Here is a 20,759-nt window from a genome sequence, read left to right as displayed (position 1 = left end):
TTGAAGTGAGCAAGTAAACTGCGCAGATAATATCATAGCTCCTAATAGCTGAGCATTGCACTGCAGGGTATGAGTTCAGAAAGACGAGCTGTAGCATAAGTACTAACCCAGGGGTTGATTTGCTGTTTAACAGTCACTACCTCTGTTACTCTTCCAGGTGATATTCAGATTCCAGGCCCTCCCACCAATGTACATGCCTCAGAAATCAACAAAACATATGTTGTACTAAGCTGGGATCCACCTGTTCCCCGTGGCAGGGAGCCACTGACGTATTTCATTGAGAAGGTACTGTACTGTACATTGGCATTTGTCTGCAAGGTGTTTCATTGTTGTATGCAATTGCATTCAATTAATTTTTAGAAGTGCAGAATGAACAATAAAACTAACGCTTTCTGTGGTCTCACAGGATTTGGTAATGGGATAACAGAGAAATATGGAGAATCAAATGTCTTATTATGTGATTTAATGAGCATTGAAATTCAAGGCCCAGGGGAAAGGACACCCCTGTGCTATTTCCGTACCGATGTCTAAAATGAGAACAAGCTACACATGTAAGGCAGCGGCTTAATGGAAAAGAACCATTTTAAGATTTTGCAGTCCTACAGGCAAGTCTGGAAGTTTGCAGTCTGCCTGTATTAAAGGGAATTTTCTGGTAGTCCTGTGGAAAAGCTAGGAATAAACAGTGACTCATAATTTGATCCTTATTTTCATTTTTGCAGGCTTACAGCACTCTCTGCTATACCCTGACATTTCCAATTTATTCCCTGTAAGGTCAGCAGCGAGGCAGATGCCTGTCTCAGGTTCACTGCTCCCTGGCAGTCTTAATGGCTGCCTTTCTCTTCCCTTTGACTTGACAGGGGACTTCAGTCATCCCAGTAGGAGAGGTTTGTTCTTATCCCATTTAAACTACTAAGATTTAGATACATCTGTCCCAGAGCCAGGTTTCTAAATTAAGTATGTTGGATTACAGCCAGAGGTCATAATCTCTTCTCCTTACTGCAAAGTTTCCCCAGTAGGTAAATGGGGCCTCATACCTGACCTCTAAAACCCTTACATGCCAAGCTATACTTAGTTTTTATGAATTATGCCTCTAGCATATGCATCTTAATGATGCACTAAAACTGTCCATAAAACTACCACACATTCAATTTGCATCTTCAGTATTGTGGCAGCCTTTTCTCAGGCCTTTACCATGCAATCTTTTTTCTTAGCACATCTGTTCAGCACATTCCTCCAAAATTCGTTTCTCAGCCAGCCATTCTGTTCACATCACTTCTGTTTTTACAGCCCCCATCTTGTCTTTTCCTTCTCAGTAACATCAAAATCTCAATTTCAAAAGACCTTTTTATCTCATTTCTGCATTCTTCATCATCCATTACCTGCTGGATGTAGAGCCAATGGGTGTAAAGTGAAGTCCAGTCACTAGCTAAATTTTCCAGCAAGTATGTCTGCGCTTTCTCCCACTCTCCTTTTCACATTCAGAAGAAGTAATGAATATTTCCATAGATATAAATATCTGGGTTTTTCTCTATGCAATAAAATAGTGTCTTCCTTGTACTTATTCCCAGTTGCATACATCTGCAGTTATCTATAAATTTCAAGCATATTGACTTCAGGATTTTCAACCAGCTGGTGGCATGAAAATACCTCATTGTTTCCAGAATATACAGAAATAGCCCCCCAAAAGCTCAGATGTAGATTTCTGCTGAGAATACACCTACGCTTGCTTAGTTGAATTTCATATGAACTGGAAAAGATGCATATCTGCTTGTTTTACAGGAATAGCTTTATATAGCTCCAAAAGCAGTATAGAGCAATGACAGTAATGAACAAACAAGAATTAATTAAATGCCAAACATAGCAGGGGAAAGTGGGAATGAGGACTAGAAAGTTATTATTAGGGGGAAAAAAAGTATGATGCATTATACTAATTAATACCTGAATCTAAAATCTTTTTGTATATAAATGGTTTATATATATGAATAGCTCAGTTTGTAGAGGAATGTTTGGTTTTTTGCTTTCTATAGTTATCTGTTAATTTAGAAAAGCACAATTCTAGAAAAGCATGATTTCTAATTAATTTATTTCAAATAAAGAAGCATCAGTTCTGAAGAGTAAAAATGTATCTTTAAAGGCCTCAGGAAACACAAAATGAAAATGAGTTCTCTCTGCTGTATACACATATTCTCTTAAAGTCATTATTTAACAGATAAATCAAATAAAACTACAGAATTAAACATGATGTTGGTTCTCCTCTGTGAAAATAAAATGCAACAATTAACATTTTTCATGCCCAAAAGTAGAATGTACGGCAAAATAATATTTATTTCATATTTTCCATCTTTTTTTTATGAATAAAGTGTATGGCTATTATTTCTGTTATCTATGAAATAGATTTTGATATATGGGCTCCAGCTGTTTGTGTTTTAATTACATATCTATAGTAGGCCTCTTATATACAGGGTAGCTTCCAACACTGTTCCTCCATTAAGAACTTCACAGTCTATCAGATTTTGTTCCCAGACTCTCTGTTCCAAAATTTTATAAGCATTTACCTTGTATGCACCTTTCTGTGCTTGAAGGAAATTTCATGTAAGCTATTTACTGAGCATTTGGACTAAAATTTCCGCAATATTTAATTTTTGATTTGGGTCAACAGTTTATCTGGGGAACCTAGTGGACAGCAGACCTCTTAGAGTACTGGTTTGCTGGCTCTCTTCCATGCACAGTTGTAGTGATGATTAGCTCAGCTGCTGCATTGAGAATATTTAGAAGTAATCATTCCATTTGATCAATGCTTTTAGGGACTTGACCTTACTAAAAAAAAAACCCAAACTACATAAAGATAAATCACTGTGTAAGTTAACATCCCCCTCTCTACCTTTCTGTAGCATTTGGATTAGAACTTCTTGCTTTATATCAAACCTTTGGGCATTTAAGTGAGTTTTGCATGGCACGAAATTAATTCTTTTGGAACCAGTCACAGCTAACAGTCATGGCCCTAACTGAAGGCTAGCTGTATGTACAAGTGTGCATATATTGAGGTCTACTCAGCCAGGGAGACAGTGAGGTATTCAGACATTTTTGTAGGGTAATGGAATGTATAAGCTGTTAGAATTTGCATGTGTGGAGTGAGACATTTTGAGTGATCCTTCTCTCATAGTTTTAAATAAATTCGTAACAGAATGCAATACAGCAATATGTTCATTTCTTTACAGTTTACAGAAGTGACTTACAGCTTCTTTTTTCACTTATTTTTTTATTTATTTATTTTATTTTTTTGGTAGTCCATGGTTGGCAGTGGAAGCTGGCAAAGAGTCAATGCACAGGTTGCAGTAAAATCTCCTCGCTATGCAGTGTTTGACCTTGCAGAAGGAAAACCATACGTTTTCCGAGTCTTGTCAGCAAACAAGCATGGCATCAGTGATCCATCTGAAATCACAGTACCTATTCAACCAGAAGATACCATTGGTAAGAGATAAACTTTATGGCATCAATGTTAAATTCAATTGTTATTTTACAAAATGGAAATAGACAACTCATTATAATAAAATTAGTATAACTACAATAATACTAATTGAATCAATTGTTGTTCAATACTGTGAAGGATTTCAGAAAGACCAAGATGCTAAACTTTAGAAACATTCAAATATTTTCCTGATGACCACGAGTCTCCTTGCTGAGACCAATAATTGTTAAAAAGTTAAATTATTTTTAGTTATTCATTCTACAGAGTGCTCTATTAATGTGACTTGTCAAAGAATAAGAAAATACAGGTTAATTGCCAATTTGGGTAATTATACTGTCTGGCTTAGATAATTATATACTACCTAATTCCCTACAGTTTCAGATAGATAAGCTATCCTTTAATTTATTTCTCAGTATTCTAAGTTGCAAATTACTGCTGGTGCAGAATTCCCAGGGCATGCAGATTAGTAGATTTCAGGGACAGAAGAAGATACATCTGCATATTCATTGGTAACTTTCCAAATGAAAATTAAGTGTTTATCTTGGGGCCACATTCATAAACATAAGTGAAAATTTAGAGAGTGGTTTCTCAGCTCATCTGTCAAATATCTGATTTGCTTTTACTGTTTTGCAGAGGTCATATGAAACAGCCCCATGTATTGACAACTGTAACCTTAAGAACATATATGTTATACTACTGCACTTGCTAAAAATATAAGAAATATTTACAGTATCTGATATGCCATAATTCTCTTAATGTTGGTAGATATAGCCTTCTAAACGTTTGCTATAATTTTTAAAAAATAGAATCCATCACGTTTAGCTTGATCTGTAACTATACATGATAAAATAAAGGCATCTTTTGCTTTTATGTACTCTTGATTTGATGTCTCATTAATGCATATAAATTATTTAAACCATTCAACATTCCCCAAGGTAGAGAAGAAAAATACTGTATTTATTTCACTTAGTACAGAAAATAGGCTATCCCTTAGGGGTTAACACAAGACATTCTGAGTAAATCATAGCTATAGCTGAAAGCAGAAAGCAGAAGATGATATTTAAAGAGAAAATGCAGTTTTTCAGAGGTGGAGTTTACCACCTGAGCTAAAATACATCAGAAGCACATAGCTCCTTTTAGTAGCCTGCACGTAGCACCATTTGACATTCCTGAGGGTAGCTAAGGGTATCTCAGCATTTGGCGTTCCTGAGGGTAACTTCATATTGAGGGCAATCATTACACTAGAATTGTGGGTAGCTTTCTCTCTTGAGCAGAAATAAGGATGAGGTATTCTAAGCCATACAAAATGATGAAATATTATGCAATTGAATTGAGTGGTAAAAGAGTATTCAGTTTGAAAACAACATCTAAATTTAGGTGTTTCCATGTAGGCATCGACAGGTGTTATAGATGTCTCTGCTTTCACTGTGGCAATTGGAGTCTGGAGGATAAGGTGGCTGGTGCTGCCATAAGTTGCCCTGTGGCACCTAGCTATGGAATGTCTACACTGGGGTGAGATGAATAATTTTCAGGACTCTACCAACCAATGATCAGAGGTTTGGTTTAATTGACCAAACAGACATCTAGTACCTTTTCAGATGATTTCAGTTTGCTGTTTCAGAGGAGTGTACGTACTCAGTCTTATATGTCAGCTCCATGTAGAAGTCTAAGTTGTTCTAAAATGGCCCTAAATTAATCTGTTTGGGTAATTGAAATAAATGCTACCTCTTTGACTATAATGGCAGCTTAAGAACATGTAGAACATGTATGTACAGACACACTTAAAGCCCTAAATAGAGATGTCTTAAATCTTTCCAATCTTACAGATTTATTTCATAAAGTACAATAGTGTATAAGTACTATATTTTATTTTGAGATTGAAAGACTAAATAAAAGAAAAGAAGCTTCCTTTCTTTTGTTATGTATTGCTTGTAGTTCTCCACAATATATTGTCTAAGGAAACTAAAACCATCTTCAATAGGCAAGTGCTGGATGTCTCAACCTATCAGGAAAACTGAGACACTGCCTTAGTTCCTTATGGACAGATATTTTATAGCATAGAGACTGTGTGTTGGCCCTAATTAAGATTTTTTTTCCATTTAGATCTTGATGGTTTTGGTTCTATTTGTGCACATTCAGAGTGTTTAGTTCCATATAAACTAAACTTTCATTGCATGTAAGTGAACTGCCTACTGTTGGGAGAACTGTAGTCCACAGATTGAAGGAAGCTTTATCCACTTCTGCTCAGTGCTGCTGAGGTTGGTTCTGGAATATTGATTCCATTTCTGGCTTCCTTAGTCTAGAGGGATGGGTGTAGAGGACCTCGAGAGGTCCACTGGATTGCAACCAAGACAACCAGAGACTAGAGGCTGTGAGATGTGGAGAGAGGTGGAGGTAGCTGGGCTTGTTTCGTTTGGTGACTTACAAAGATGACTGTGCTGAACTGTTCTGAGAAATGCCAAATGATAGAAAAAAAAAAAAAGAAGAAAAAAGTAACAGCCATAAATTGTAGCTTACTAAATTCGGGTTGGACTCTTCTGGTGAAAAAGGTGCGAAAGTGCAATGATGGAAAAGGTTGTGCAGGGCAGGTGTGAAATCTCCGCTGTCAGAATTTTTCACGACTTAGACAAACTCATGACTGACAATCCAGTTTAGTGTTAGTGATAATCTCACTTTCAGTGATAGGTTAGACTAGATGGTCCCCAGAGATCCCTTTTAACTAGTGTTCGTATGGTTTTGTGCAATCCATCTAGCTAAGATTAGTTAAACACTTAGCATTCAAACATGCTTAAAGCTGCCTTAAAAAGCTGTCCTTTTCTGAACTGGGGTTGTTATTTGAGTGGAAGGCACTATTTCTTAATGCTCTTTATATAATACCTCTACAGTTTATGTGCATTTCTTACTGATGCAGTTGTGCTCCAGGGGTATAAGCTATACACAAATCTTTTATTTGAGAGAGAATATTAGAGAGAGGACTTCTGAGAGCGAACATTTTCATACCTATATGCCTTTATCCACACTGATATTGAAAATATGCTCTTCAAGGCCAGATTGGACACAGCCTTGGGTGACATGGTTTAATGGGAGGTGTCCCTGCCCATGGAAGGGGGGTTGGAACTAGGTGATCTCAAGTCCTTTCCAACCCTAACTGTTCTATGATTCTATAACTCCCTCCTCAGAAACCTGTATAAAATCAGAGAAGTAGCTTACTCATAGCTTAGAGTAAGTTTACTCTAAGAAAACAAGTAGAAAAATAAATATATTTGTACCCACATATATAGAAGTATGCAGACTTACAGTGAAAAAAATATACTAAAATATATATCTCATATAGCAATATTAATATGGTAGGAGAAGTCATGTCTGTAGTGATGAAATATGATGAAAGTATACAGTGTTTCATTCACTTCAGCTTCCATTTATTTTTATGTATTTCATAATAGTACGTGTTTTCTCTCTTTTTCTTAGTTGCTCCATCTACACCTGGTCAGGTAGTGGCTACAAGAAATACAAAAACATCAGTTGTGGTTCAATGGGATAAACCAAAGCATGAAGAGGATTTATATGGCTACTATATTGACTACTCTGTGGTGGGATCAAATCACTGGGAACCTAGTAACCATAAACCTATTAAATATAACAGGTATTGACAATAATTCTATATTTTGGGGAGGTTTGAAAACTGTAGGATTGTTTTAAGCCAATTTGCATGGTAAGCAATGATGTTATCATGGAAGATGAATGTTGAATGAATGTGAGATAAAACATTCTGCAGACTCTCAGAGCTAAGCATTTCAGATTGCAGGGCAGACTTTCCCTCCCCCTTCCCCCCCCCCCCCCCTTTTTTTTTTTTCTATCTTTTCTCTATTGCATGACTCTGAATTACAAAAGCAGGTTATAGAGTCATGATTCTGTGTTGACATAAGTAAGCATAAAATAAATGCCTTTCTTAAAATCTAAAATATATTACAGGGTAAACAGCCCTGGTGCACATGAGGAAGAGTGTGAAAAAGAAAGGGAACTCAGAAGCTTTCCCATAGCCCATGAACATCAGGCCAAAAGGGCAGGCCATGTCTGCTATAAACATGGTAGGGAAAGTGCTGCAGCTGCTGATACTACTGTGCAGGAAATCCAAATGTCCCATCCCAGAAACATAGGGGTCCCTGACCTGCTACATCTATGGGTAAAAGACAATAGCCCCTGTTTGTAGTTCCCTTTTCATGATGCCAGCCCTGTCTGTATTTCTGATGGTTTCTTACTCCCTCCTGAAAACATCACACTTTGTAATGTGATTCTTCAATTAATTTCCTTTGTGACAATCATTCGTACTTTTGCTGGAATCACTCACCAAATGCAAAGTTTAGATGTGCAATTTATATTTTCTTATGGGTATATAACAAGCACATTATGTTGTTTAGTGTATTTTGTCAGTTATTAATTCTGAGTGACTTTGTATTCTGCTGAATCCTTTGATCAAGTAGTCAAGAAATTTGATCAAAGAAAAAGTAGAGAATAATTCCTTATAAAAGGGACTGGGAGAGCACAAAGATAATAATAAAAAAAAAAGAAAACGCAAACCAAAACAAAACATTTGCTTTATCTGAACATATCCTGCAATAGGATAGTTCTATCTGCTACAATAATTACCTAGAACCTCAGATCAAAACTGTAACCTATTTTTGATAGTGACTATGAAAACACAGTGAAAAATATAGTCCCTTCCAAGAACAGATTATAGAATCATAGAGTCATAGAATCATTAGGGTTGGAAAGGACCTTAAGATCATCTAGTTCCAACCCCCCTGCTGTGGGCAGGGACACCTTACGCTAAATCATATCACCCAAGGCCTCGTCCAACCTGGCCTTGAACACTGCCAGGGATGGAGCATTCACAACCTCCCTGGGCAGCCTATTCCAGTGCCTCATCACCCTAACAGGAAAGAATTTCCTTCTTATATCCAACCTAAACTTCCCCTGTTTAAGTTTTAACCCAATTATAACTCAGTGAGCCAAATTTCAGAGGGAACATACTATAGTTTATCTGACTCTAAGTGGTAGATCAGTGATAGTAACTTTAAGTACTGTGTTTTGTTCCAGCATCCCATCTAACTGCATTGTACTACATTGTATCATTGTATTATGGTTTCCCTCTTGGAAATATTTTCCTTTGTTAAGCACTCATGATGCTGAGCTTTCTGATTGTTGCCCAGATTTCATTTTACAGAACAGAATGGTACCTGTAAAACATATACCTTTCTTTTTAAACTCAGGTTTGTTGTTCATGGTTTGGAAACTGGACAGCAGTACATCTTTCGTGTGAAAGCTGTGAATGCTGTAGGATTCAGTGAAAATTCACAGGAGTCAGAGGCTATAACAGTACAGGCAGCCCTTAGTAAGTATGAATCTCTGCAACTCCACTTCTTGTTTCTTGAATCATAAAATCATAGAATGGTTCGGGATGGAAGAATGAGTAACATTCTTGTTACTCAAGAATGAGTAACAGCAATCAACTCCTTTGGTCTCATTTGTGTAACAGTACATTTTGCAGACAATGAGTACATCCCCTTAGTGACATTTGCGCTCTGGGATGTGTTCTAGAGAAAAAAAATTGTTTTAGAAACCAAAGATGTTATGCATAATGTCTGTTGCAAATATTGGGTCAGATTCACTGTAATGACCAAGTTGGTTTCTGCTCCTCAGCTGTCATAAAGAAATGGTAAGTCTTGGTTAAGTTAGACAAGTAGCTTCTGGCTAATTTGGAGTGGTGCAGATTGGTTCAGCACAGAATCTGCTTCATTTAGAAGCGTTTCAGGAAAATTTATTGCTGTGTGGCTGAAACAAAGAGAAAATTCCCTTTGGCTGCTCCAGGTTGGAGCAATCTACCTCCTCTGGCACCCTGCAAACAAAATTTCACTGTAAGAACAATCCATTGTGCAACATTCAGTGGGTAGGATGCATGCTGACTGAAAGGCTGGATAATTACTTAGAACAAAAAGTACACACATCTGGGCTACTCTGTCCCATTTTTCATTTCTGCACAGTTTCAGTTTCATATTGAAAATTTTAAAGTAGAACACCTTTTCCCCACCTGAGTGGCCTCTTCTTCTTGGAGAAGAAGACCATAGGCATACTTGTCAGAAATAGTTTTCTAACAGGTTTATAATTCAGAATGGCTATTATAAGGTCAATTTGGATGAGATGTTACTGACAATCAAACTCTGTTTGATTTTTTTAGGGCAAAGTGTATCTCATATGGGTAGGTGGTGCACGGACACTTGAACATATATCACCCCTATGTCATAAATGCACTTGCACCTTTTATTTTGTCACTGTGTGTTTTGAAGATGAGGATTGCATGGTGTTTGTCACTCAACACAGAGCACATGGATCTTACACACAGCTATGGGATGTGGATGGCTTTTATCCATTTCAGTAGACTTACAGGATTTTCACAGGGCTATTTAAAGGTGACCTGTATTAGAGTAGACAGAATCTTTCTGTAGTATTATTTTAAGGGCATTTGGGAGTTTGCTGTGGTCGCTCTTATTTACCAAGAAGTGGTAATAATTGCAAAGGCCATGCTTTATGGCCTCTCAGTATAATGCCGCATTTTGAAAACAGAACAAAATGACAGTTTTGCTGATTACTATCTGTTTTCATGCTGATCACCAGTATAGCTACAAATTAGGAATTGTATTAAGGGCCTCTGCTAACGTATTCTGTTCTGAATGAGGTAAGTCACATTCTCTGAATGTATACTGGTAATTCAACTGAAAATATCCAATGAGCTTTAATGGCAGGAACTTAGCCTGTACTGGCTGCAGCACTACAGTGTTAAGAAAGGAGTATCTTCAGGCAAACTTTCATGCACAGATGGCAAATACAAAACTGTGCTTTGTGGAAAGGGTGTTTGCTAGTAGTAGGGGTGTAAAAAGCTAAGGAAAACAGTTTTATGCATCTCTAGGAAGATGCCTGGGTGATATTTCTCCTTCTGCTACAGATGGAAGTAAACTTATACAGGTAGACTTATTAAGGAAATGTCTTTTTTGCCTCAGCAAAGGTTAAGCTAGTGATCATCTAAATATTTTCTGTTCATTATAGGGCAGAAAGCATTCTCAGTGTGAAGCAGGAATATAATATGGGCATAGGAGGGGAAAACCATGAAGGCCATAGATAAGACAGTCATATAATTTAATTTCATTGAAGTTTATAGGCACTTTTTTTTTTTTATCATTGTGTGGGTCTTACCATATTCCAAAAGTATTTGAGTAGTTTATTGGTTTCTTAGTAGGAAAAGCTCTTCAGATCCCTTTCAATCTCCTACAATAATATCTGGTCTGAAAACATTTTCACTGGCATTACCATTTCTATACCAGAGATTATCTCTTCCTTCTTCCTGTCTACTGAATGGGCAGCGCATTAAATGGATGTTTCAAAAGCTTCCACATTTATGTTTGGAAATAAAATTAATTTTGATTAGCAGCTATACAGCTACTTTGTTACCAATATGCAACTGATAGCAGTACAGTGCAGAAAATAGAATATAAGAAGTGCTAAACAGCTTATACAGTGCCATGTTTTAGACTCTGTCTTAACTCTCAGATTGCTTATTTCTTTATAGCTTGTCCATCATACCCTCATGGTATCACACTTCTGAACTGCGATGGTCATTCAATGACCCTTGGCTGGAAAGCACCAAGGTACAGTGGAGGTTCACCAATCCTTGGTTATTATATGGATAAACGGGAAGCTAATCATCAAAACTGGCACGAAGTCAATTCTTCCCTTATTACCCAGACAATTTACACGGTTGGTACTTTTTTACTACTTACATTTCTGGAGCTGATTTGTATTCTTTCTTTGCTTTTGGCAGAGTTTTACTTTCTTGCAGAGAAATTCTTTAAATACTTACTACAGTAAAACCAGGCCCTTCATTATGTATTTTGGAGTGCAACATGCCTATAAACTGTAGGGAATTAATGGCTTCCTTTGCTAAGACATTCTGAGACCAATTCAGAGAGGTTATGTTTGTGGAAAAAGGTGTGAAGCACATTCTTCACAAAGAACAAGATGAGCTATAAAATGCTTCATTAACTATATTCATTAATGAGCACTATATGTATTACTGTAATAACATGCAGACAAAAGATGGAAGCACTTTCAGAACAGATGACCACACTTTCTGTAGAACTGAAGACTTGCAAGTGAAATGCAGATGGGCTGTGAACAAATGTATCTGTCCCTGTTCTTACCCTCAAAATCTGCCTGCAGCTGGAAAGGGAAGTATATTAATAAACTTAGCAATATGTTTTCCTGCCTCCTCTCCAGAGTAATAATTTTAGTTTTAAAATAAATTACTTCTAGTTGGACTTGCAATGTATTCAATGTTTCTTAAAGTAGCAAAATTTTGATGTGAACTTCCATGAGAAAAGGTTAAGAATATAGAATATAACAACTTATTAATTATTCTGATACTTTTTAAATTAATCATATTTTATTCCAAAATGTTTCTTAAAAGTATTTCTTCAAGTCAGCAACTTTCTTGTAAACCTCAAGGCAGAAATGCATTTTTAGCAGATATTTGACTCTGAATTAGAAAATAATACCGCAGATGAGCTCAGGAAGAAAGTTTCATGCACAGCTGGCAGTACTCAGGTGTATATATGCTTGTGAGTGAGTTTATAACTGGCATCTCTGACATAGCAGATGGAGCATGGGTATTAAGAAATCAAAAAAGACACGGAGGGTAGGCATGAAAGGGTACTGTAAATCAATGCTCTTCAGATCTTTTCATTTTTTAATGCATTTGTAAATGAGTAATGTAAATTAAGGCAAACCATTCAGAGTTTAATTAATTGGATATTTAATTTGCATACCTGCCAGTAACTATATTTGTGCCTGAAGGTGCATCTTCATACATTAGTTTGAATGACTGGAATCTGAAATACTGATGGGAAATAAAAGTAAGACAGCTTTTAGTAGCAGAGAATATTTTATGACATACTGCAAACAGAGAAGGCACTGAGATATACAGTTGAGCACTCAGAAATCACTGAAGGCTTAACCCTCTCTGATTAAATTAGTCTGTGGGAACCCAACAAATATTCTTTCCTTTAACAACCTGAGGTTTTGAAATAATTTTTACAGGCTAAACTGTTATTCTTTCTTGTGAATTACACTCTACAGCCCTATGTCTTCAGGAATTCTGCCTAAATTTTACTAGTGTTTGACTTTTCCTAGCTTACATTGTTTGCTTTGGTCTTGTATTTGATACTACCATCATATATTTGTTATCATCCCATCACATGTTTGTTACCATTAAAAAAAAGCATACTAAAATTCCTTTTTATCTCACATTTTTACATTTGCCCAGTGAATATAGTGATAGTTTATTTATTCATGAAAATCTAAAACTGTTCCATATCTCCACTATGTGATCTACCCTCAGCTGTCTCTTTCTCTTGAGACATGTGACTAGATATAACTTTGGGAAACTTATGCAGAGGACTGAGGTGTAGAAGACTTGTTTATTTATTTAGACAGTCTGGAAAATGAAGGATGGAAGTGGGTTGCTATCATGTGGTGCTTAGTGTATTAAGAAGCTCATGACTTATATACCTTGACCTCAAAATCTGAGATGATGATGTGATGGACTTACTAGGTAAGTCAGGGTTCATTTACCAGGGATGCTTGCAGAGGTATAGCACGGGTACCGGTCGTCCCGTTTCCACTGCTTACTTCCTCACTTTGTAATGGTAAGCAATATTAAGAGAAAGATGCATACAAGCCAGAAAAAAATACCAAGAGAATATTTCCCAAGCTTATATTAGCACACTGTGGAAGTAACTGGGTTGCCTTTTCCTTTAGATTCCCTGGTATGTCCACAGTGAACTCTTTAGACCAGAACACCATTTAAACTCCTACTGAAGTGAATGGCTTAGTAATAGCCACTCATAAGAAATGCAAGAAGACATTTCATGTTAGAACAGTCACTCATAAGTATCTACTAGTTGCTATTCATTGATTGGGCTCCCTGGACCTTTGCTCTAAGCTTTTAAAGCCTCTCATGCCAATATACTGAGTGCTGTTATTCTTAGGATGATGTGGCTGAAACATGGAAGTACAATGTAGATCTCTGCATTACTCTGTTTAAGAGTAAAATCTTTAAAATAAATCCTTCCAGTGCTCCAGCACAGCAGTAAGGCCTGATAACTAATTAAGTAATGCTCATTTTAAAGTGTTTATTAAAATAATATAAATTATGGATTTTGATATATTGAATTGTTTTCTCAAAAAAGGTGGGGGATTTGATAGAAGATGCCTTCTATGAATTCAAAGTTGCTGCTGCAAATGTGGTTGGAATAGGTCAACCTTCAGATCCCAGTGAGCATTTTAAGTGTAAAGCATGGGCTATGCCAGAACCTGGTAAGTCTATTAGTTCCTGATGAAATTCAATTCAATTCATCCTCCTTAAAGCACAGTCAGTGTATTGTTCCAGGCAAACTCTGCTGGATGGGCCTGTTTCTTGACATAGAGGCGAGTAGTACAGTGTGGCTCACACTTTATAGCTAAAGTCTTCAGTCTCAGCTAGTGTGCCCTGATTCATGAATTTCCCCTAGATTATACCTAGGTGTTACCTGAGAGATTATTAGACACATAACAAACATGATAACAAACATACAGTAGGAATGACTATGTGTTAATACTCAAACCCGTGTTTAGACTGGCTGTAGTTTAGCAGTGTACATGTAGCTACAGACCGTTAATTGCAACACTGACTTCATAGAAAATGTTAAATAAGAACTACTGTGAATTCAGGACCCTCAGAAAAAGAAAGTTAAATTTTAGTCTACCTCATGAGCATTTAAATCTGTGTTAGACACAGAGGGAATTGGTTCCGATCAGTAATGCTTGAGTTCTGTAAATAACCTCTGAAAGGGTTTTGAAAAGCCCATGCTGCTTATTTTGTAACACTCTAGGACCCTCACCCATAGTGAGCAACACATTTGCTGAAACTGTTTCTGACGTGTGGTACTGGCTTGCCTAAACAAAGCATGTCACCATACAGCCCATGATGAAAACACAAACACCTACCACTTTAATATATTTTCTCCTTCTTTTCCCCCAAATGCTGTAAAATAAATCACATTGCTGTGGTGTTAAATCAAATTGTACTTATGACATTGAGTTTTGGCATGCAATTAAGGATCCATTCTAATACTTGCATATGTCATCAGTAGCTGTCTGACACCTGCACACATCTGTTTCATGCCTAAATGTACATGCAGTTATTTTCTTGGCAAAGGAAAAAAAAAGAAAAATCAAACCCCTAAATCTGGTTTTCCAAAACTATTGGAATTTTTAGTGATTTCAAAAAGGCATAATTAGCATAACGTGGCAGGAAAATGTCAGTTTTCTTCTTTATATGTAAAAATTATGCTATATGTAGAAAGTAATTCTTGCCTGGAACAACAGCTCAGTAAGATCATGAGCTGATTCAAATGGAATAATTTACCAGGAAAGAGATGTCAAATGTCATATAATTCAACCGCTTATACACATGCAGGATCAGCTATACCCATCTTGTTGACAGAGGCTTGTCTAATTTGTCCTTAAAGACTTCTGTCCATGAAAACGTCCAGGTTCTATATTCCTAATCTTAATATGTTTACAGTTTAAAAAGTTTTTCTAGTATTCGTGAACCTTTCTTCCTGCAATCTAAGCCAATTTGCTTCTTGTCCTGTTCACCAAGGGCATGATGAAGAGATTATTCTTTTTCTCTTTGAAATAACTTTTCTCTGTGTTTAAAGACTTCCAGACTCACAGCTTTCCCCTTTAAGTTGACAAAATCCAGTTCATGCATTCCTTCTCATACATCATGTATTTCTTATCTCTAAGTGAACAATTTTCTGATATTTGAACTTTTTCTGGTTGGCTCATGTCTTTCTCCAATGGCAGTGCATGAACTGGAGTCACTATTTCAAATAAAGATTTTTCAACACTGAGCAAAGAAATGGTAACTCCAGACGCCACAGTTGTTTGCCTGCTTACAAATCCTTTACTTGCCTTTTTTTCTTTTTTTTTTTAATTTATTTCATACTGTTATTCTAAGTTCCAAGTTTGCTTCTTTAATACCCACATTCTTTTCTGCAAAACCTTGTCAGAGAGTTGTTCTCCACATTTTCCAGCTAAATTCTTCTGAGTTCATATATCTTATCTTCGGGATTTAATGACATGACAAAGCTATCAATAACAAAATGTTTAATCTCCTGACCTTAACTCCCTTTGTGTTAGCTACATTTTCTTATAATCTTGTAATATTTAGTTTAAATGCATCCTCAGTGGAATAATTATTTTCCTTAAAGGACCTCCGATTTGTCCTCTCTACAGTGTTTTCAAAATATCAGTGAAACTGCTGAGTGTTTAAATGAGTGAAGATTATACTTCATTTTAAAGTATATATAAAGAAATAAAGTAAAAGGCACTTTCAGGAAATGAAGAGAGTGAAATTTCCATTTTCATAATGAACAATCTGACCTAATCTGACCTTTCTTCTACTCCTTATCTGATTACTTTGTTCTCATTATGAAACTAGTTGAACAGAGAGTATTGCATTCTTCCTGCTTAAGAAAACCAACCACCCATCCCTCTCCAAATTACCAAACCTGTTAAAATATTTCACAAGCCCTTTTTAGAATAAGTTTTCAAACAATATCTTAGCAAAAATGAAAAGAAATAATTAAGATTTAAGACTGAGAGAAAGAGGCTGACCCTCTTCTCCGGCTTACCAAAGATACTGAAGACTAATGTAATATGACTGCAATAGACTCCCAATGTCAACGAAATATTCTTCCACCTCTTGATGTGGAAGGGAGATTTCCTTAGAAAGGCCAAAACCCCTTGCAAGATTTCCAGCATAAGTAATGGATTCCTTGCCCAGAGCCCATAATTATTTCATCCTTCTGCAGATCTCTAGTATTAGGTATCTCTGAGCCTCTGTGAGTTAGCAATGATAGCTAATGAAATATTTTACATGACGTGAAAAAATAAACCATCTGTGGTCTCAGAATCCTCAGAATAGAACATATTTCATTACACATTTTCTTATACTATCTACATTTCTAGCAGGTGAATCTGCCAGTGGAATTTTAATTATCGGTGACTATATAGACATTCATATTAGGATTTTTAAGAGCCCTGAAAGAAGGCTTTAGACTCCTTGAAACTTGCAGTCTTTCCATCAGAAATCTATTATTTATCCTTATAAGGTCTGTAACAGGTACTTAAATGTTGTTTTCTGAAATGTGCTTGTCTAGTATGGGGAAAAATTTTTCTAAAAAGAAAACGGTTCCTTTTTGCTGTATATGTGCTTAATATCGTGCGTTACAAATTTCATGTTCATTCAACATTGATTAACATCATGTAGGCTGTAATGGCAATCAGCTTTGTTTGGAAGGTTTTTTTATTCTTATTTATTTTAAATGGTGAGAGTTGTTCTGAAGAAGTTGGCCAAACTGACAACAGTGAGAAAATCCCTAAGTCTCAGGTGCTTTCAGGTTTCTTTACTCTGAATTTAAAGCACAAGAAGCAAGCTCCAACTACACATAACTGAACCAAATATCAGTATTTTGTCATGGATATTTTCACCACTCTAGAAAACTGATAAAATTCTGTCTTTATAGTCTACAAGTATAAATAAATATTCAGATTATAGCAAAAAAAAAATAAAATGCCACAAGTTAAACCGAATGGCACTGGAACAGTTCAATGAAGGAAAAGGAAAGTGTAGTATGAAGAACATAATTCAGTAGATACAAAATTATGAGCTCTCACTTATTCATAGGACATCTGGATGTTTTAGGCGTAAATAGTTCTTCTACTATGTATCATCTTGACAAGTTCTTCTTGGTTATCATTATCCACATCATCTTCTGTCAGGAAATGGGAAGATTGATCCAAAGTCCACTGGTGCCAGCGGGTATCGGATTAGTCTGAAGGGTCATGGTTCAAGTGTATCAACAAAAAATAAAAATCCTGATGATAAATTATGAACCTGAGTCAGGCTCAGTGAAGCAACTTTGATATGGACTGGTGAAATTATTTAATAGACAAGCAACCTCTAGTACTTGTTGGAAAATTTTAAACTGCATGGATTTTCTGCATGATTAGCTTTGCCTTAAAATGGAGTTACTGAGATCTAGCTAAGAATGTGTGCTTCAGAACACTAATGTCTGTCACTGCATAAAGCAGGTATTGCTGTATACAGCCATGAGGGAAAAATGACCTAAATACCACATACACCAGGTTTATTGTAAAGGATGAGATTTTGGAAAGCAAACACAGTCAAAACAAAATTGACCTCTACATGGCCAGTTTGTAGAATGCTATTATATTGCAGTGAACTTCCTATGTTTTAAATGTTTTAGGTCCTGCCTATGATCTCACCATTTGTGAAGTTAGAAATACATCCCTGGTTCTTCTGTGGAAAGCTCCGGTGTATGAAGGCAAAAGCCCTATTACTGGGTATTTAGTGGACTATAAGGAAGTAGATACAGAGGACTGGATCACTGCTAATGAAAAGCCTACTCCAAAGCGCTATTTTAAGGTAATATTTTCATTGGTTAGTGTTAATTCAAAACTGAGTTCAAAAACCCTTTAATTGAGTGCAGCAAAGGTGTGTATTTGAATTTGGACTTTGGCTAACATCTTCATATAAACAAACATAAGAGTTTAGATTATTTTTAAACTGGCTTTGCTCTTTATCTTGTTCAAGGTCACTAATTTACAAGAGGGTCATAGCTATGTTTTCAAAGTTCGTGGTGTAAATGATGGTGGGATAGGCAAGTCATCTGAAATATCTGAACCGGTGCTTGTCGAGGCACGGCCAGGTAATGAACTGTTTTACCCCCTCTGCTTCTGAAATACTGAAATACTTAGAAATGACTTTAATCAATCTGATTTGATATTGTAGCATAGACAAGTATTTCAAGAGTTAAGAAGCTTTTAGCCTTAAAACTTAAAGAAAAAATATTGTGGATACAGAGGTCTTCAAGGCTTCATGTTTTACTTGCTGTGAGTAAAAAGAAGTATGACTACACATTTATTAAAACTTCAAGAGTGATAATGAAATTAATTTATTTAAACTGTTAATATCTCATATTAATTTTCATTTTATATATTTGCCTCTCAATAAGAATTTATTATTTTTAAGATTCCTTTTTTTTTTGCTTGTATAGTGCTAGTTTGTGATGCTGAGTCAGCATATGACATAAACAGGCTTCAAGATCTGCAAGTAAGATCTGCAAGTACCTGTTAGTGAAAATGGTCAAAATTTGCATGGGCTTTAGTAATTTCTGAATTGTAGTTCGAAAAAGAAATGCAACATTGATATTTGAGTAGATTCTTTTTTTGCAGGAACAAAAGAAATCTTTTCAGGTGTGGATGATGAAGGTAATATTTACCTGGCATTTGAGTGCAAAGAAGCTACAGATGCATCTCATTTTACGTGGGGTAAATCATATGAGGAGATTGATGATTTTGATAAGTTTAAGATTGAAACAGAAGGAAGTTGGTAAGTCTTGCCAGTCTACCAAATTATTAGACATTTGTCATGTTAAACATCCCAATAACATGAGAAAGCTTGCTAATTATATCCTTTATTGGTGATTTTAGTTCAAAGCTGTACTTCAAAAATCCTGATAAATCAGACTTGGGAACTTATTCTATCTCAGTTAGTGACACAGATGGAGTTTCATCCAGCTTTGTTATGGATGATGAAGGTAAGGTTTTTATCAGCTAAATCTTTCTTCATTTTATCACCTCAACTGCCTTAAAAGTTGTCCAAGAAAAAAAAAATCCCACAACTCTCATGTTCTTTTTTATGCACAACAAGCTTTGTGTGAGTACTTATTTTTCTGATTATCACAATAATGGAAATGGGCATAACTTAAGGCAATATTCTCTTAAAAAAAGAAAAAAAATAATATGTCCAATTAGAATTGTTTTTTTTATGCTGGGATATAATGCTGTTTGTAAATGTCTGTTACACTTTCAATTATATGTCTGAAATTGTTCAGTTTTTTGATTGTTTTGTGAATCTCTTTTTCTGGTTTGTTGCTTTTGCTGTGCTTTGACTTTATATCTTTTTACATTTTATAATAATTGGTTCTCTGTTAGCTTTAAAGTAACCATCAGATTTTTGTTTACCATGGAGCCCAATATAGAGACAGACCTTGCGGATCTAGGTATAGTTTCATAAAACTTAGGTGCAGAGAATTAGCGAGAAGAATGTGAGAAAAAGGATGTTCCTTTAACATCTGAATACATTGGGTTGAATGACCCTTTGGTTTAAATTTAAATCAGTTTGGGTTTATTTCATTGTAGCTTTTTTGTTTCATTTGAGTTGCAATGAATTTTGCTTTAGGCTGACTTTGGTTTACCATAGAGAGGTGCTGAGATGAAAGGCAAGGCAGGGGACTTTTCTGATTTCAAATAGTGCAAAAATTACTTCAGTGCTTTCCCAGTCCACAGGCTATAATTGGTATGCCGAGTTCCTTAAGCATGAAATTCCCTCTACTTACCTTCTTTCTAAGGAGACGAGGTAAGACTGAATGTGAGCCTGATAGCAGACCGGGCTTTATCACTGTATGAACCATGTCAAACCTCCCACCCATAATAGGTGTTGAGAATAAACCCATGTGCAGCCACAAAAAATATGTTTCTCCAGGACATGGACCATTGATGTGGACTCCTGGTTATTACCAACATCTGCTTCTTCTAGGGAAGCTAAACTGTAATATTTTTTATTTTCCATAGAGTACTGTAGGAAAAGGCAGATATACATTTGATCATGAGAACTTCCCTTTGGTTTAGTTTTGAAGTATCTCTCTGAAACCTGTCTGTAAGTCTTGCCACTGTCAGTGGAAGTTTTTTTTTTGTAGAAGAGCACTGAAGGTGCTTCCTATCCAACACTTAACCCATGTCTTTCCTTGTCATATCTGTCATTCAAAATTACACTTTTATTTGTACTGGATCCTTGCACAAGTGCCATATATTCATCTTAGCACCAAAACCCATTTCTTCACTCCCCATTTACTTCCTCAAATGCTATAAATTCTCTTGTAATTTTGCTAAATTCTTTGCCATATCATAAATTTCTGCTAATTTCCTCTAGTCTTTTCATTATCTATAAATTTGCAATTGGCCGTAATGTTCATCTTACAAATCTTTATTACTAATGAATACGATAAATAGGGTTAGTATGAAATTCTAATGAAGTGATTTCTAGACT

General features: G+C 36.0%; 1 protein-coding gene across 3 annotated transcripts in view; it reads left to right on the top strand.

Annotated features, from left to right (window-relative positions):
* Positions 1 to 20,759, top strand: part of MYOM2 (myomesin 2) — a 78,501-nt gene that overhangs the window by 32,268 nt on the left and 25,474 nt on the right. For 2 of the 3 annotated variants that reach the window (XM_061460668.1, XM_061460669.1), the window contains 11 exons: positions 158 to 285; positions 3,288 to 3,471; positions 6,938 to 7,112; positions 8,740 to 8,861; positions 9,705 to 9,725; positions 11,091 to 11,278; positions 13,768 to 13,894; positions 17,896 to 18,074; positions 18,243 to 18,357; positions 18,884 to 19,040; positions 19,142 to 19,248. In XM_061460668.1, the coding sequence (XP_061316652.1) occupies positions 158 to 285; positions 3,288 to 3,471; positions 6,938 to 7,112; positions 8,740 to 8,861; positions 9,705 to 9,725; positions 11,091 to 11,278; positions 13,768 to 13,894; positions 17,896 to 18,074; positions 18,243 to 18,357; positions 18,884 to 19,040; positions 19,142 to 19,248 (1,503 nt within the window). The remainder of the gene's footprint in view (positions 1 to 157; positions 286 to 3,287; positions 3,472 to 6,937; positions 7,113 to 8,739; positions 8,862 to 9,704; positions 9,726 to 11,090; positions 11,279 to 13,767; positions 13,895 to 17,895; positions 18,075 to 18,242; positions 18,358 to 18,883; positions 19,041 to 19,141; positions 19,249 to 20,759) is intronic. The other variant, XM_061460670.1, reaches the window with a different exon arrangement.

Source organism: Pezoporus flaviventris, unplaced genomic scaffold (assembly GCF_033815535.1).
Source record: "Pezoporus flaviventris isolate CSIRO_AGI_PZ_B2104156 unplaced genomic scaffold, CSIRO_AGI_Pfla_v1 ptg000031l, whole genome shotgun sequence".
In the NCBI taxonomy this organism is placed as follows: domain Eukaryota; kingdom Metazoa; phylum Chordata; class Aves; order Psittaciformes; family Psittacidae; genus Pezoporus; species Pezoporus flaviventris.
This window is presented reverse-complemented; position numbering and strand designations above follow the sequence as displayed.